This window comes from Gopherus flavomarginatus, chromosome 8 (genome assembly GCF_025201925.1).
Source record: "Gopherus flavomarginatus isolate rGopFla2 chromosome 8, rGopFla2.mat.asm, whole genome shotgun sequence".
NCBI classification, from domain to species: domain Eukaryota; kingdom Metazoa; phylum Chordata; order Testudines; family Testudinidae; genus Gopherus; species Gopherus flavomarginatus.
In genome coordinates this window covers 89,845,678-89,864,782 of record NC_066624.1, presented here as the reverse complement: position 1 = coordinate 89,864,782, position 19,105 = coordinate 89,845,678, and the positions used below count along the sequence as shown (strand labels likewise).

The 19,105-nt window shown below is 41.7% G+C and overlaps 1 protein-coding gene across 1 annotated transcript in view; it reads right to left on the bottom strand.

Moving 5' to 3' along the window:
* GMPS (guanine monophosphate synthase) overlaps positions 1–19,105 on the bottom strand; it is a 72,152-nt gene that overhangs the window by 19,405 nt on the left and 33,642 nt on the right. Inside the window, exons 6-12 of the mRNA XM_050965922.1 lie at positions 11,951–12,144; positions 10,707–10,872; positions 8,676–8,827; positions 7,710–7,883; positions 3,162–3,267; positions 1,633–1,748; positions 382–507 (exon numbers count right to left, since the gene is read on the bottom strand). Coding sequence (XP_050821879.1) covers positions 382–507; positions 1,633–1,748; positions 3,162–3,267; positions 7,710–7,883; positions 8,676–8,827; positions 10,707–10,872; positions 11,951–12,144 — 1,034 coding nt within the window. The remainder of the gene's footprint in view (positions 1–381; positions 508–1,632; positions 1,749–3,161; positions 3,268–7,709; positions 7,884–8,675; positions 8,828–10,706; positions 10,873–11,950; positions 12,145–19,105) is intronic.

The window sequence follows — 19,105 nt, the reverse complement described above, 5'->3', positions numbered from 1 at the left end:
GTGCCAATGCTCTTGTTTTTTGGGTATTCTTTTTAATTACAATGAGCATATAAATGGGTTGGATTGGCAGTATGAATCCTTTGGCACAGCATCTGATGGGTGTTATTGAATCATAAGGACCTCATACAACTGAATAGTCACCTTTGTAAGGTCTGGTATAACCTTCCTGAGGACCTAAGATTACTGGGAGGCCCACACACCAGCAAAAATAAGTTAAAAATAAAAGTGATGTGTCTTGTGGATTCTCCTTTAATTTTATTTTTTTGGGCCATGGTATTTTCTTTATTTTTCTTACAGCATAATTACTGATTATACTATAGTGCAGCCTTCTGTATTCAGCATAAGCAATCTTCAACACCTCCACAGAGCCACTCCACTAACCTGCACTCCCACAGTTTTGATTGGCAGCAAGAAGGCATTCAGTGAATGTAGGCTTGTGATCTGCATCAGCTTCTCCTGGTCCTCTTCAGTTGTGCATGCTTTGACCCTTTGTAACAGAGTGTGTGGCTGTGCAAGGGGGCAGAAAATCACTTTTCATAATTTTTGTAAAAAGACACATTCAGATAAAACTTATAAATGATTATGCAGCCAAATGTTTATGTTCACTTTACATTTATGACAGCTTTATTCACTGTAGAGCAATTTGCAGTATGGTTTTCAATTAACAAAGTTTAAGCATTATGAGGAGCACTACAATCTATGAGTCTCTGTTCTGGTAACCAGAATGCATACATGCTTAGCAGGTTTGAGTCACAGCTCTCCAGAAGAAACAGATTAACTTGTTTTTCTTTCTAGGTTTGCTCTCTAAAGGTATCATTCACTGAGGTTTCCATTTATGCTATTTCTTCCCAATGCACAAGACAGCAGCATCCTCATAATGGAAGCAGATCCGTACATAACCTTCAGACTCCACTTATACTGGTGATCAGGAGTATCACATGCTCAGGTAATTCTTCAGCAACTTATGGACAGGTGTGATGAACACACTGCTCTTAGTGCAACTCCTGATAGCTAATTTGTAGCCTTTTTCAGCTAGAAAGAAGATGCAGTTGAGGTTATCATTAAGGTAATGGCTGCAAACAGAGGGAAATGATCCACTACTAATTTACGTGGGTGCTTAGAATTCCTGCTTATGACATCTCACAAGTATATCAGACCCTTATTTCTCACATTATGATCTAGCTGTCTAATGACAGTTCATGCAGGCAAACCTAGAAGATTTCAACTATTTTGAGGAGCCACAGCTATTTTCTGCCAATATTATATGGCTGGAAACAGTCTCAAAAGTCCTCTTAGCATAGTAATTTTTAGATTGTTCTAGCTAGAACAACTCATTCTGCTGCTGTAGAGTAGTACACAATCAACTTTTCTTTTACCAAAAACACAACATTTAAATGCGGTTTTGTTATAGCACCAATAATGCTATCTGACTACACAGAAAATCTTCAAGTTCACACAAATTAAGTATCAAACAGCAGTTCTCAAACAAAGCAGCAATACTACTTCTAACAGTTACATTTTAATATACTATAAATCTCACTGTAATTCACCAAGGAATTAGTTTTCATATTTCTTTCATGTTACTGGTTCCCATGAAACCCACCTTCTTCAGTTCCAATAATATTTAATTACCTTTTTAACACTTGCAGAAAAATCTGCTACTATTTTCAAAATGTTGTTAGTTTCAGGGAAGTCTTTGCAAACATAAGGTTCTTCAGCACATATTACTCTGATTGCTAGGCCAGGACCTGAAATGCAAAGTTAGAACAGGATTACAGTAAAGAATGTGCAAGTGAACAGTCACATTTAAAATGTATTATACGAATCTTACAAGAGAAAGCTTTATCACTAAGTATAGTTTGTTCACTTTGCTATTATATCTACCATAACAGTTAGCTTAACAACATTTCTACCAAGATTGTACAATATACAATATCTGTTCTGAAGCTGCACTTTTGTTACTTAACTTGTATACTCAGACATCATTTATCTACATCCTAAATTGTATGGTTGTGTCAGGCAGTGGTTAGTGAATCTGATGTTTTGCTACCAAAGAAAGAGAAAGGATTGTGATTATAGCAATGATGAGACAGTTGCCACTGCCACCTCCTGTTATACAACTTATATGCAAAAGTTGTGGAGATTTGACAAAAACATTACAATTACAAGTGTAACATATCACCGAATAGTGCTGACAGTGGAACGGCCTTAAAAGCTGATTAACACAAAATTGCTTGTAATTTGGCTTGAAGTGTCCTAATGATATCTCTTGTAATAAAAGGACAGTGGTACTCCTAAACTAATTCATAGTTTTATATAGTGCTTGTGCTACTAATAGGCTGGTCTGTGTAAACTGCCAGATACTAGGCTGATTTGTGCCACCTGCCAGCTACTATCTACTTCAAGAATTATAGGACTACTTTTGTTCCTTGCATATTTTAAAAACAATGACATCCCTTTTAGGAGGGTTCAGTTTTCTCAGATACAATACAATTCTGAGGCTGTCTGGTCAAGAACTGTTGCTATCTCTTATAGCCCCTCATTTCTACAAAAAGATAAATTGGACCTGGGAAGGAATAATTTATATCAGTGTTCCAAGATGGACAGTACAAATAATATTCAGTTACATCTCACTGTTAATGGAGTTTTTGCATATGAAGCTGAAAGAGAAAGCATATAAAAAAAGCTACTAGACTAATATATCTTTTATCACTAAAAACAGCACAGTGGCTCTCTTATAAGGGGTGCTTCATCTCTAGAAAATACAAAATTTGCTTGCATATAAAGCCATAGTAGATATAGTAGATATACCAAGTTTCTGTCTCAACACTGTAGTAGTGATATAAATACCTTTTAAAAAATTAACCATGTAAACGATTAAAAAATATTTTGTTTAAACGGTTAACCAATTAAAGGGCTGGCCAGCAGGCATTCAAGCAGCATGGCTGGGGCTTAATGCATGGCCAGGCCAGGGGTTAACTGTTAAGGCGGGTTAACCAGTAAGACTAATGCTCACCAGTTAACATTTTACATCCCTACATTATAGAGGTGAATTTTTCCTATATTCCAATATAAAATTTATTCTGAGGATTAGAATAAAAACATTAATGACATTTGTAGTCCTTGACTTTAATGAATTACACTAACCCTAAATCTCATACCTGGGAATGGATGCCTTGAGACCAGCTCTTCTGGGAGACCAAGTTCTCTCCCTAGCACTCTTACTTCATCCTTGTGGAAGTCCTTCAGTGGCTCTATTACTCTACCCTACATAGAAAATAAAGTAATTTACATTCAAGTTGCCATGTTCAAACAGCACCTTAGTAATAACTCCAACCATCTGCTGACAGATAATGTTGTTTTAATCAAATTAGTCATAGACTCATAGACATAGTCAGAAGGGACCATTATGATCATCTAGTCTGACTTCCTGCACAACGCAGATCACAGAATCACACTCACTCACTCCCTGTAACAAAACCGTAACCTATATCTGAATTACTGAAGTCCTCAAATCATGGTTTAAAGACCTCAAGGTCAGAGAATCCTGTGAAAAGTGCCAGTACTGGGGATTAATATCTGAAGCAGAAAGGAAGGAGAGCATCTGAACATTGCTTTGAGAAAATGCTTAAGAAGAAGGAAAAATGGATGAGAATGAATCTTCACCACACATTTAATTTCAAAGATGGAACAGTTTTGGGTTTTTTTCTATCAGCTGCTAGACTTGATATGCCTCTAGTCAGAGATAAAAGAGGGTTAAATGATTTGTTGTGAATAAGCCATACAAATTTAACCGCTTTTTCAGTTCAATCATTCACAAGCCAACCCAGAAGTCTTCAGATATATTCATTAGTCATCAAAGACTCTGGACAAAATTTCAGGTTATGGGCCAGTCACATCAACTGTTTACTATAGGTGTGGTGTGGTCAGTCACCTATTCTCTATAGTTCTTATGTTGCATTTATCAATATAGTATCTGAGAACCTTCCAGTCATGCATTAAGCAACATGACTAACGTCTGTCATGTGTTTGTTCTCTTATCTTGCCCAGGTGGAGAAGAGTATGGAATCAGAGTATGAGAAGTTATCAAGTTCAGCCCTCTGCACTGAGGCAGGACCAAGTACATGTAGACCACCCCTGACAACTGTCTGTCCAGCCTTTTAAAAGCTTCCAATGACATGGATTCCAAAACTTCCCTTGGAAGCCTATTCCAGAGCTTAACTGCCCTTATAGTTTAAAAGTTTTTCCTAATATCTCACCTAAATCTCCTTTGCTGCAGATTAAGCCCATTACTTCTTGCTCTACCTTCAGCAGACATGGAGAATAATTGTTCACCATCCTCTTTATAACAGCCCTTAACATACTGGAAGACGATAAGATCCCCCTTTAGTCTTCTTTTCTCAAGACTAAGCACGCCCATTTTTTTAAACCTTTCTTGATAGGTCACGTTTTCTAAACCTTGTATCATTTCTGTTGCTCTCCTCTGGCTTTTCTCCAATTTTTCTTAAAATGTGGTGCCCCGAACTGGAAACAATACTCCAGCTGAAGCCTCATCAGTGCTGAGTAGAGTGGAATAATTACATCCCATGTTTTAGATACAACAGTCCTAATAGCACATTCAGAATATTAGCCTTTTTTCACAACTGCATCACATTGACGACTCATTCAATTTGTGATTCACTATAACATCCAAGATCCTTTTCAGCAGTGCTGCCACCTAGCCAATTTTGTAGCTGTGCATTTGACTTTTCCTTCATAAGTACTTTGAACTTGTCTTTATTGATAATTTCATCTTGTTGAATTCAGACCAATTCTCCATTTTGTCAAGAACATTTTGAATGCTCAAAGTGCTAGCAACCCTACCCAGCTTGGTGTCATCTGCAAATTGTGTAAGCGTACTCTCCACTCCATTACCCAAGCCCTTAATAAAAATATTGAATAGTACCAGACCCAAGACTGACCCCTGCAGGACCCCACTAGATATGCCCTCATGGTTTGACAGCAAACGACTGGTAATTACTCTTTGAGTACAGTCTTTCAACCAGTTGTGCACCCAATTTAGAGTAATTTAATCTAGACCACATTTCCCCAATTTGCTTAGGAAACTGTCATGTGGGACTGTGTCAAAAGCCTTACTAAAATCAAGATCGATCACACCTACTGCTTCCCCAGTAGGCTAGTAACCCTGCCAAAGAAGGAAATTAGGTCAATATGAAGTGGAGTGTCTTGTTTTAATATTTTTAAAATTATAAATAAGGGAACACACACATTACTATATGTTTATGCACACACACATTACTATATGTTTATGTTAGGGAGGGAAAGGTTAAAGAAATGCTCCTTGCATATGGAGTTGAAGGCAGTGAGGTTTGTGATGGTTTTGAGTTCCTTTGGGAATTCATTCTATAGTTTCGGGTGAGGCCTCAAGAAAGCTCTGTCTCTACCTTAAGGGTAAAGCTCATATCTGAAAGAAAACCCCATTGCAACAGAGAAGTGAACTTGTTAAGCGTGGTCTTCATCCCAGAGCTTTAGAATATCTTTTAATATCCTGGACTCGGGCCATCAAGAATCTTGTGAAGTGCCAAGACCTTGAACTTGATTCAATATTCTATGAGAAGCCAGTACAGTAGAACCCCAGGGTTAGAAACACCAGAGTTATGAACTGACCAGTCAACCACACTCCTAATTTGGAACCGGAAGTACAAAATCAGGCAGCAGCTGAGACAGAAAAAAAAAAGAACAAAAAAATCAAATACAGTACAGTACTGTGTTAAACAAACTACTAAAAAAAAAATAAAGGGAAAGCAGCATTTTTCTTCTGCATAGCAAAGTTTCAAAGCTGTTTTAAACCAATGTTCATTTGTAAACTTTTGAAAGAACAACCATAACATTTTGTTCAGAGTTATGAACATTTCAGGGTTACAAACAACCTCTATTTCTGAAGTGTTCGTAATGCTGAGGTTTTACTGTATAGGAAGTGGAGAATGGCTGTGATGCATTCATGGCAGCCGGCTTTTGCAGAGGTGTGCTGTAACGTTTTGTGTCTGTTGGAGTTTCCTAAGCATCGAATGCTTCATGCCCAGATATATTGCATCGCTATAGTCCAGCTGAGATGTTACGAAGGCATGAGTAACTGATGGCAGGTCACTACTTGCCAGAATGGTATGGAGTCTCCTAGTCAACAACAGATGGTACTAAGCATTACTCTAATATACTGCTGTGAGTGTGCTTAGTGTCAATAAGGAATCCAGGAGCACTCCTAGGCCACGGACTGAATTGACAAAGGAGACTGCACTGTGGTTGAAACTCTTCAGAATGCTTTCCTCCGCTGACCAGCATTATCTCTATCTTGCTCAGGTTCAGCTTCAACCAGCTGTTCTTCATCCATGGTCTAATTTCATCCAAGCCCTAGGCCATCTTGATGGTAGAGTTGTAGTCATATGTGGTGAAGGGCAGGTAAAGCTGTATATCATCTACATATTTATGGCACTTAATCCATGTTGTCTGACCAGCTCACCTAGTAGGTGCATGTAGATGTTGTATAGGATCAGTGAAAGAGAACTTATCTTTATGGACTCAACAAGTGAGGGGTCTAAGTAGTGGAGGTGCAATTTCCCATCACTATTTGTTGGGTAAGTTCCTCCAGGAAGGATGCAAGCATTTTAGTGTATTACCCTGGACTCCTCCTACCTCTCTCAGGCACAAGAACACTATCCTATGGTTGACATTGTCAAGTGCTTCAGAGAAGTCCAGGAGGATTAAAATGGATGTCTACGCTCTATCCACTGATAGCAGATCATCCATCAGTACTACTAAAGTGGTTTCAGTTCCATGTCCTGGCCTGAATCCAGACTGTGCCAGTTTAGGATAATAGCTTCAATTAGATAAACCAGCAGCGGCTTTCAGCTAGCTTCTCTATGAGCTTGCTCAAGAATGGAAGGTTTGACACTTGGCTGTAGCTGGCTAGAACCAGGCTGAATTTCTTAAGGGTTGTTTGAATTATTGTGTTTGAAGAAGGGAAGATTCCTTCTCAAATGAAGGGTTGGCTGTTTCAGGCCTGAGTGGCACCAATTGCCCATGACTCTCTTTCACAAGCCAGGAAGGGCATGGGTTGAATTCACAGGTTTCAGTCCAGGCTCCCTTAGAGAGTGTCCAGATCTTGTTGGAAAGTTAGTGTGCTGAACTCTGGGAATGCAGATAGGCTATTGATTAGTGAATTGCAGGCTGGATGGATCCAGCTTGTTTGGGAAGCCTATCCAAATTAGCTTTCCACCTAAAACACATGGTATTGTTTCTGCTCCCTTTTTGGGAAATGGGTTTTAAAATGGGAGAACCAGGAAAAGCAAAATTTCTTATATGAATTTTTGAACAAAATCATTCATGCTGAAATTCATCAAATTGACAATTTGTGAATATTTTCCCCAACTATTCAGTACTGCCCAAATACTCAACCCACCAAAACTACTTTAGGAGAACCAGAAAGTTAGAAAGATTAAGAGTAAATTAATTACAGTCACATATATATTACAGTAACACCTAAAGGCACTGATCAAAACAGGGCCCTGTCACACTGGGCTCTGTACAAAGCCTCCCTAGTGTCAACATTTATATTGATAGGAAGGTATACATACTATTTCTTTTTTCACATTTAACTTCAGATTTGGGTTACATCAAAAATAAAATAAATGTAATACTCCTTTTTTATTTACCTCTTCTCTCAGCTTTCTGATCAGCTCAGTGTCATTGTGATGAGTTTTGATTACTTCAGCTTTGCCACTTGCAACAAGGGAAGCACTTTCAATGAGATCAGGCCTTAGGGTTCCCTGAGCAAGAAAGACCTCTTCAGGTTTCAGATTCATTTCTCCAATTACCTCATTGGCAATCTATAATATGGAGGGGAAAAATAAATGTTTTACATTGATCCTGAGGGATCCAAAATCATGTTGCAAACATACTTAAAGGACTAGTGAATTTCAATCCCCTCTGCTTTAGACCAACACTGATTAATAAGAAGATTGCTTGTGATAATACTCTATTCCTGAAAAGGGGAAGCCAAAACCCCTGCTCCACATGTGTCTGTTATGTATTTAGCTGAATGATTTAATAAAACTAATTTTTTTTTTTAATATTTGAATTACCACTAATAGTAACAGTGCTTCTTAGCTAGGTACACATCCTCCCTGAATCATTAATGATAAAACAGAAGCTAAAATGGCTGCAAGTTGATGCATTGTTAGAAACACACCAAAACCAAGATAATAACTATCAAGTTAGTCATTTGCCATTTGGTAAAAACATGTTATATTTTAAAGCTTGTGCAATGTATATTAGCCTTTATATGTGAGTCAGCCAGTAAGCTGCATAGTGGACAGAATAGAAGATCTACTCAACTGTTTGTAACCATCATGCTATGATCAGTGGCAAACCTAATTCTGCTTCAGCTAACAGATTCTCCTTGAAGTTATGTGTTAGCCACCTGGGCTCTGGAGCAAGATATCGTATATTCTATCCTCACCTATGTCCAACATCCACATGCCAAAACATACATGATAGCTGATGTCCTGAAGCATACATTGCCAGAGAAAGGCTTTCTCGAGTGGAGTAAGACTGTACTTAAAAAAATATTTAATTGACAGTGTCCCTTTTAAATGCTAAAATAACTATAAAGCGATTACCTTCACAAAGGTGTCACCAATAATTTTTCTTTTTTCCTCAGGACTTGTAGTCATATTTAAAGTCTTGCTAATTCTTTTTCGGGGAGTTCTGTCTTCATCAGAGATTGGCAGAGTTGTTGTACCATTGTAGAATGAATGGGCTGCATTTACCACTGTACAAAATATAGAAATGTATTGAGAAAATCAATATATAATAATAAACAGGATTGCAGAAAATAAGTCCATTACTTTAAAAAGATCACTTACAGGTCATATCTTCAGATACTCTGCATTTTACAGGGCTACTCAAGCACTCACTCATTTAAGGATTATCTGACGTGACGATATTTCACCCACCTCCCTTACTAACCTATTCCACCATACAATTACTCTTGGTGAAACATTGAACCAACTATGGATGGACAAAGCTTAGACTATATTGGGTAAGGTTTTCCTTGTGATAAGATGGAAGGTACAGAGGTTGCAGCTCTTTGCACTGTTCACTGCTGGCAGTTTAACTGAATGTGTTGTCTAACATATACCATGTTACCAGATGCCTTGACAATCTGAGCATAAAAAGTCATTAGACACAACAGTATTCATTGCCAGATTTATCAATATGCAAAAGCTACTCATGAATTACATGATTTTATGTAAATAGTATGAATGATGTGATACTTCACTGCCTAGCTTTGATATGCATCATTTGTCTCCTCTAATCCCATTACATCTTTGAGGAGAAACAAGCTGAGACCTTATTGGCCAAAAGGGATACCTTCTGATCTCTCATAATGTACTGCTTGTAACCCCCAGGGTGCTTCCCAGCCAGCTTTTCTGAAAATAGGTTAAAATAAATAAGTGGGCTGCCCAGAAGCCATCGGTACAACACATATCTCAAAAAGAAACTTGTTTATTAAAAAAAATTTGAAATCAGAAAGATATCACACATGCAAATTGGCTTACAAAGTTAAACAACTAAGACTTAACTAGAGAACTGAGAGCTAAACTCTTCAATAAGAAAAATAAGAAAAAATTGCTTCATATGAACAGGCAACTGCAATTGCTGAAGGCAGGGCCAGCTCCAGCGTTTTTGCCGCCCCAAGCGGTGAAGGAAAAAAAAAAAAGCCACAATTGGTGGCACTTCGGCGACAGCTCTATCGCTGCCGCTTCATTCTTCGGCGGCGGGTCATTCCCTCCGAGAGGGACTGAGGGACCCGCCGCCGAATTGCCACCGAAGAGCCATACAGGCCACCCCTTTCCATTGGCTGCCCCAAGCACCTGCTTGCTGTGCTGGTGCCTGGAGCCGGCCCTGACTGAAGGCAATGGACTCATTTGCCAGTGGAAGAAAAGGAACCGATGGTTGAGGCAGATGTCAACTGTCATACAATTCAATAGCTGTAATCACATACACCTCTACCCCGATATAACGCTGTCCTCGGGAACCAAAAAATCTTACCATGGTATAGGTGAAACCGTGTTATATTGAACTTGCTTTGATCTGCGGAGTGCGCAGTACCGCCCCCCCGGAGCGCTGCTTTATCGCGTTATATCCGAATTCGTGTTATATCGGGCTGTGTTATATCGGGGTAGAGGTGTATGTGCTACTGGTGAAATGGTTTAATCTGTCAGTTCAGGACATCATTTTTCACTCATCGATGGAAAGTACTAATTTGTAAATTAGAATCTGTTTATTTAAACTTATATTTCAAATTATTTGGCTCTGGGCTTGTTTTTTTCCTATGCATTTTTGTACAATGACTAGCACAATGTGGCCTCAGTCCTGATTTGGATCACTGGGGAGTACCCTAATATTAAATCATTATAATATATATAATTATAGTACATATAATACATATACGTATATAGTACGTATAATTATAGTACATATAGTACTAGTAACAACTACATTTTGATATTTAAACTCTCAAAATTTCACACGCAGTTTCATTAGACAATAAAACTATGATTAATTGTAAGATCATGGATTTCTTTTAGAAGACTAGCCACACTATCCTCATTTACATGAAGTATAAGTAACATGAAACACAGTACCTTTGACTTGAATTCCAAGTTTTTTGAGTGCCTCCTCCACAGATAGACTTTCCCTCTTGCGCATGAATCCATTATCTATGTGCACAGCTATGATTTGGTCTTGGTTTAAAGCTTGGTTCAGGAGAGCAGTACACACTGTTGAGTCCACACCTCCACTGAGTAAAACCTAGGTTAGGGCCAGAGGAAAAAAAAAAATCAAACTTGTCCAAACATCTATGGGAGAATGATAGTTAGCTTAAAACTCAGACTGAATATAAGAATTATCATGCTCAGAACAAGGTGTTCTGTTGGTCCAATAAAAGATATTAACTCACCTACCTTGTGTGTCTAATATCCTGGAACCAACATGGCTACAACAACACCACAATAATAACCTAAGTATCACACTATACCCCGGGGTGGGCAAACTTTTTGGCCAGAGGGCCACCTCTGGGTATGGAAATTGTATGGTGGGCCATGAATGCTCACAAAATTGGGGGGTGAGTGGGAGGGCTCCGGCTGGAGGTGCAGGCTCTGAGATGGGGATGAGGGGTTTGGGGTGCAGGAGGGTGCTCCGAGCTGGGACCAAGGGGTTCAGAGGGCAGGAGGGGGACAAGGGCTGGGGTTGGGGCATGGGAGGGGGTTAAGGGGCAGGCTCCGGGTGGCGCTTACCTCAAGATGCTCCCAGAAATAGTGGCATGTCCCCCTGCCAGCTCCTACGTGGTGGTGCGGCCACACGGCTCTGTGCGCTGCCCTGTCCACAGGCATCACCCCACAGCTCCCGCTGGCTGCCGTTACCAGCCAATGGGAGCTGCAGGGGCAGCGGTAGAGGCAGCATGCTGAGCCCTCTGGCTACTCCTACGCATGGGAGCCGGAGGGGTGACATGCTGCTGCTTCTGGGAGCCGTGCAGAGTGGGGCAAGACCCCAAACCCACTCCCCAGCTGGAGCACCAGAGCAGGGCAAGCCCCAGACAATGCTTCCCGGCAGAAGCTCAAGGGCCGGATTAATACTTCTGGAGGGCCGGATGTGGCTCCTGGGACGTAGTTTGTCCACCTTGCTATATCCAATGCTTCAAAGGAAAATGAAAAGTGAAACAGTGCACTAGACAAATTGTGCAGTACATGAGAATGAGCTTCTTAAATCACTGGCCAGTTTACACCCTGAAGCATGAAAACTGTCATTTTTTTAAGTAACCAGCATAACTGCAAGTGTCAGTATTATTTATAAGACTGGAAGTTGCAAAACCTGTTCCAAACCTACTTACCAGGACTTTTGATGAACCCACTTTCTCTTTGATATCTTGAATACATGCAAGCTGTCTATTTTCTACTGTGAAGTTACCACTGCATCCAGCAATATCATAAAGGAAATTCTGCAGTATCAATTTTCCATTCTCTGTAAGGCCAACTTCAGGGTGGAATTGAACTCCATACAGTTTTTTAGATTCATTTGCTATACCTTCATGTAAAGAGAGATAAGGTATTAACAATTACAACTACAACATGTAAAGGCCATATATAATTTTAAAATCCATACTGTGTCCTCTTCAATACTCAGGTTTGAACTGGCAGATTAATTCATAGCAAAATATTTTAAAAACAATAGTCACTAGAATTAGGTTAATTGTACAGCAGCTTAACACTTTTCCTTTTACACATGAAATTCAAGTGTTCTAGGCATTTCTATGATGCAGTTCCTTTGCTTAATGAAGATATTTAAGCAATAATTTGGCAGGTGTTACTGAACTGAGACTCTACACTTTCCACATTTGGGATGAAGTGTCAATACTTAGGGAGAAGAGGTAAAACCCCACAGAGCATGAACTGCTGCTGCTGAACTGCCTTTCCCACATACTGGTGTTATTTTTTTGTCCTCATTAACTTTGTTCTTTGAGATTTTGGGTGGGATTTCAAAGTGGGCAGCTATTTTTTTTTTAAGTTTCTCTCTGCAGTTTTGTCTATTAATAGTAGATCACTAGTTACAGTAGAACCCTGTTTATCCAACCCTGCCTTAACCAGCTCTCTGCATTTACTGAACCACCAGGACTCCAGGGCAAGAAGTAGGCAATCACTCCTGTGATCACTAAATGGCACTGCAGCATCCCATTTTCCCATTCTCCAGTTTATCCAGAGTTATCATCTGATCTGGCCCCAATTAGACCAGATAAACAAGGTTCTACTATACCTAACATTTCCCTAAAACACCTCAGAGATTAAACTATATCTGGAGGCCATTTTTCTCCTTGAAATCATTAGAATTACAGCCTCAAACCTGCATTTTTGTGCTTTAAAGAGACTTACGCATCTCATCTGCTTGAGTAAGATGCTTTTAGTAAGGCATTTGATATGGTCTCGCATTATATCCTTATCGATAAACTAGGCAAATACAATTTAGATGGGGCTACTATAAGGTGGGTGCATAACTGGCTGGATAACCGTACTCAGAGAGTAGTTATTAATGGCTCCCAATCCTGCTGGAAAGGTATAACAAGTGGGGTTCCGCAGGGGTCTGTTTTGGGACTGGCTCTGTTCAATATCTTCATCAACGACTTAGATGTTGGCATAGAAAGTACGCTTATTAAGTTTCCAGACGATACCAAACTGGGAGGGATTGCAACTGCTTTGGAGGACAGGGTCAAAATTCAAAATGATCTGGACAAATTGGAGAAATGGTCTGAGGTAAACAGGATGAAGTTCAATAAAGACAAATGCAAAGTGCTCCACTTAGGAAGGAACAATCAGTTTCATACATACAGAATGGGAAGAGACTGTCTAGGAAGTAGTACGGCAGAAAGAGATCTAGGAGTCATAGTGGACCACAAGCTAAATATGAGTCAACAGTGTGATACTGTTGCAAAAAAAGCAAACATGATTCTGGGATGCATTAACAGGTGTGTTGTAAACAAGACACAAGAAGTCATTCTTCCGCTCTACTCTGTGCTGGTTAGGCCTCAGCTGGAGTATTGTGTCCAGTTCTGGACACCGCATTTCAAGAAAGATGTGGAGAAACTGGAGAGGGTCCAGAGAAGAGCAACAAGAATGATTAAAGGTCTTGAGAACATGACCTATGAAGGAAGGCTGAAAGAATTGGGTTTGTTTAGTTTGGAAAAGAGAAGACTGAGAGGGGACATGATAGCAGTTTTCAGGTATCTAAAAGGGTGTCATCAGGAGGAGGGAGAAAACTTGTTCACCTTAGCCTCTAATGATAGAACAAGAGACAATGGGCTTAAACTGCAGCAAGGGAGATTTAGGTTGGACATTAGGAAAAAGTTCCTAACTGTCAGGGTGGTTGAACACTGGAATAAATTGCCTAGGGAGGTTGTGGAATCTCCATCTCTGGAGATATTTAAGAGTAGGTTAGATAAACGTCTATCAGGGATGGTCTAGACGGTATTTGGTCCTGCCATGAGGGCAGGGGACTGGACTCGATGACCTCTCAAGGTCCCTTCCAGTCCTAGAGTCTATGAATCTATGAATTATGTTTTCTCCAAGAAAGCAGAAAGTCAAAAGAGAAGGAACAATTTAAAAGTTCCAGTCACTATACTGAGGTACCAAAGGTGGTGTCAAATGTGAGGGGAAACTGGTTACCTACCCACAACGGTTGTTCTTCGAGATGTGATGCAGATGTGTATTTCATGTGGGTGTGCGCTCCTCATACACCAGAGCCAGAGAACTTTGCCTTACAGTACCCATGGGTGCAGCACTCGCACCCTGTGGTCACAGCTCCTCCCAGGAGTAGTAAGGTTCCACAGAAAATCCGTCTCTTTAGCTGGTGAGTAGAGACGAATGGCTCCTTTCAAGAACCTCATTGCCATGGAGTTTGAACTGACTTCCCAAGGATAGGTGGATGAAATGCCAATATTGCCACCAGGTGGACTCTCAATGAACCAAGCACAAGATCAGAAGATTGAAGGTAACAGGTACTCTAAGATGTCCTGGATACAAGCCCGGGTTGGTTGAACTCCCTGGGCTAACGACCATACTAAGAATTGTTTCCTCTTGGCTGAATAGGCTGCCCTGGTGGAGGCTTCCTACTGTTGAGAAAGACTTGCCAGACCACCTACAAACATCATTCCTCCTCCTCATAAAACCATGAAGCATCCATGCTGCGAGGTGCAAGGAGCTGAGAGCTGGAAGAAAAAATTGACTGCAATGCTGAGTCAGGAGGTCAGGATGAAGAGGAAGGGATACAGGAGGAGGCCAAACTGATAACATGAGGTCAGAGAACCAACACTGTTTCGGCCACACTGATGGTCTAATGTCAACTTGAGACTGACCTGTGGGATGATTGGAATTGGAGGAAAAGCATACAAAAGTGCCGATTCTCAGTTCAGGTGAAAAGCACTGGTCAAGGAGCCCGGAATGAGACCCCCTCAAGAGCAGAACAGCTGGCATTTCTTGTTTCTCTTGTGGCAAACAGGTTGATTGTCAGGGCACCTCAAATGGCAAAGAAGGACCGCAGGATGCTCAACTTCAGAGACTACTCATGATTCAGGGAGAAGTTCCTGATGAGGTGATCCGCTAAGTAATTGGTCATGGAGATAATGTTTTCCCTGGTGCAAAACTGCCAGAGCCTGATTGCCTCTTGCCAAAGCATGTTAGAGCATGCTCCCTCATCCCCGTCTGTTCATATAATTACGGTGGTACTGTCAGTGAGTATGAGAGCCCCTGCTGTAGTCCTGAAAAGTTAACACAAATTGTAGATGACACAAAGCTACAGGGCACCAATATGCAGAGAAGCTTCTTCTTCTACTACAGGCCTTGAACTTTCAGTGAGTCCAGATGTGCTCCCCAACCTATTAAGGAGGCATTTGTGACCATAGGTCCTGATCAGTGGAGGCAAAAGGAATATCCTGGCATACAGTGTCCTGAATTGTCTATCATAAGGAGTTAGTGGTAGGAGTTAGACCAGCATGTCCAGGGGACAGCGATTTGGATGATAGATCAACTTCAGCCACAACTTCAGAGGCGCAGCCTGGCAAATTGGACTACTTATGTCCATATGCTCTAGCAACCTCAGGTATATTCGGGTTGTGGTTGAGACTGCAGCTCCAGATACAGGGGCTGGATCTCCTAGAAACACTCTTCAACTCGTAGAATCTATCAAGGATCCAGTGCACCAATGTTGACTTCCCACTGTTCGGGATGAGACCTAGACAATTGCGTAGGCACAGTGTGACGTGAATACAAGAGGACTTCCTCTCTGGACTCACTTTTCAGTAAGCGCTCATCTACGTACAGGAAGATAGGAATTCCCTTCTTCCTGAGGTATGCTGTTTTCACAATCATACACTTGGTAATAACCTGGGGAGTGGAAGACAGCTAAAAGGCCTCACAGTGTACTGGCAGTGCCAGCCAACCATTACAAATCTGAGGAACCTCCTGTAGCTTGGGAAGACTGCTACGTGGAAATAAGCATCCTGCAGGTCCAAGGCAGAAAACCAATCATTGTGATTCAAGGCAAGGAAGATTTTGGGAAGGGAATCTCACATATCTGATGTATCTGTTGTGCTCATGGAGGTTGAAGATAGGTCTCGTCCCTCCCTTTGGCTTAGGGATGAGGAAATATGGATAGTAGAACCCCTGCCCCAATGCCACACGGGGACTCCTCTATGGCCGCCAAAGCCAGTAAAGACTGAACCTGTGTCGAGGATCCAGTGTCTCGTGAGAGGGGTCCTTAAAAACAGATCAGGTAGGAGGGTAGTGAGGAACTGTAAGACATAACCTGATCTTAAGGTGCTTAAGTCTTAGTTCTCTGTTGTAATCAAGACCCAAACACTGTAAAAGTTGGCCAGCCTGTCCCTAAACAGGGGAGACAGAGAAGAAGAGGTTACTACTGGATTGCTGTCCTGGACATATGAGTCAAAATGGGCACTTGCTAGATTCTGGATGAGTGTGAAGGGGAGAGGAAGAGGGCAGTGGGCAGCTGGTTAAGCCCAGAACTAGATGACTTACTCCTCTGAGATCTCTGGCTTTCTTTAGAGTAGCCCTACTGCCACAAAAAAAAAAAAAAAAAAAAAAAAAAAAAAAAGAGGGGGAGGGGCGGGATTGGCCAAAAAAACCCAACCAAACAAAAAACAATGCTGTGAGCAGTACTGCTGTTGAGGCTGCTGACTGCCATAGTGGCATCTCTTCGTGGCTGGAGTATATACTCCCAAAGCATGCAGAGTAGCTTGGAAGTGTTTAAAAGAGTAAAAGGTTTGTCAGTTTTTTCAGAAAATAAAACTCAACCACAAATTGGTAAGTCCTCAATGGTCTGCAGCATATCAGACACGATGCCCAAATTCCATTGGCATGAGGCCTTCCTCATGGTCACAGCTGATGCCATAGTTCTGCCTGCAGCATCTGCCATGTCCAGAGCTGACTGCAACAAGGTCTTGGCTACCATATGGCCTTCTGCAATGAATGCCATAAATTCTTCCCTGGAGGATTCCAGCAGCTTGTCCACGAACTTAGATATGGCTGCCCAACTGACTAAGTCATATTTAGAGAACAGCTCCTGGCAGTTCTTGATGTGCATTTGCAGGGAAGAGGAGGTATAACTCTTCCTTCCCACTACATCCATCTTTTTGGATTCTTTGTCCTTAGGGGTGGACTTATACCTTCACTGCCAAGCTCTGTCCTTTGCTGCCGTCACCACCTGGCAGTTAGATGCTGGGTGGGAGTAGAAACTCTCAAACCCTTGTGCAGGAACGAAGTACCATTTCTCCAAATGCTTCGCTGTAGGGGGCAACAAAGGTGGGATAAGTCGGAGGGCTATTGCAGGCTCCAGGAGAGCCTCATTTATCGGGAGAGCTATTCTTCCTGGAGTTGATGGTTGGAGAATATCCAGTAGCTTAGACATATTTTCCTGCACGAGTTCTGCCAGGATACCCAAGTTAGTGACCATTAGCATCAGGAGTCCTGGTATGCCTTAAAGTCCTCGGGCATCAAGGGAGAGGAAGAATCTGACATGACAGTCGTCAAGGGAGGACGAGGAGATGGTCTGCTGCACCAATGACAACACCTGTTCTTGTATCACAGAATCTGGTCAGAAGAGCCCAGCAGGTCCAGGGGGAATGAACTCAGTGGTCGTTCACAGCTTAGATGGTATGGGAGTGGAAGCCACCATTGAGACCATTGAGACATCAGCCAAACTGGACAGTCTCTACGGAAAAGGATAAATGGACACAAATCAGACATTAGGAATGGCAATATACAAAAACCTGTAGGAGAGCACTTCAACCTCCCTGGCCACACTATAGCAGACCTTAAGGTGGCCATCCTGCAGCAAAAAAACTTCAGGACCAGACTTCAAAGAGAAACTGCTGAGCTTCAGTTCATCTGCAAATTTGACACCATCAGCTCAGGATTGAACAAAGATTGTGAATGGCTTGCCAATTACAGAACCAGTTTCTCCTCTCTTGGTTTTCACACCTCAACTGCTAGAACAGGGCCTCATCCTCCCTGATTGAACTGACCTCGTTATCTCTAGCTTGCTTGCTAGCATATATATACCTGCCCCTGGAAATTTCCATTACATGCATCTGAGGAAGTGGGTATTCACCCACGAAAGCTCATGCTCCAAAACGTCTGTTAGTCTATAAGGTGCCACAGGATTCTTTGCTGCTTTTACAGATCCAGACTAACACGGCTACCCCTCTGATACTTGACACCATTGAGACCAGTGATCTTGCTAAGGAGCAGGTTGAGGATTGGGACCTCAGGGATCAAGGAGTGTCCCAGCTATTCCAAGGAGGCCACAGGGCATATGGATAATGCACTGGTGACCATAGGCACTGGGCCAAAAGCCCGTCACAATTGCAGAACAGATGCAGATCTTGGTACCAATAGTGATCCAAAGGTAACCTCTAGTTCTTATCTGACAAGGAGGGGGAGGACAACTCCAACCTGGATCTTGTGTAATCTTAGAGGTTCTGTGATAACAATGTGGGACCCAGCCCCGATGGGGCAAACAACCAATTGGATTCATCTGAAGCCCAGTAAGGAGGTGGCACCAGTGCCAAAGAACAGTGGGGAATTGGCAACAGTGGCACTGAATGAGCCACACTCCTCCCTAGTACCCGGAGAGGCATCAACACCAAGGCCAGGAATGGACTTGATGATGAGATCTGCTTCCAAGATAAATACGGCACTGAAGGATGTAATGGCATCAATGGTGTCTTCGGTGCCAGGCTTGGCCTCTACTTGATAGTCAGCTGCCCAGGTGGTAAGAGCTGTGGTGCCGACAGACGTGATGGCTCTGCAACATGGACAGAAGGTGTCATGGGCACAACAGAGGACAAGCTTGTAGAAGCCAAAGAACCACCAGAGAGTCTGGGATTGATAGGCAAAGCATGTCTGATGCCACCTGGTATGCTGTCGGCATGGAAAGAGTTGGCACTGGTGCAGAGTTGTTGGTACTGGACTCAAAGGACACC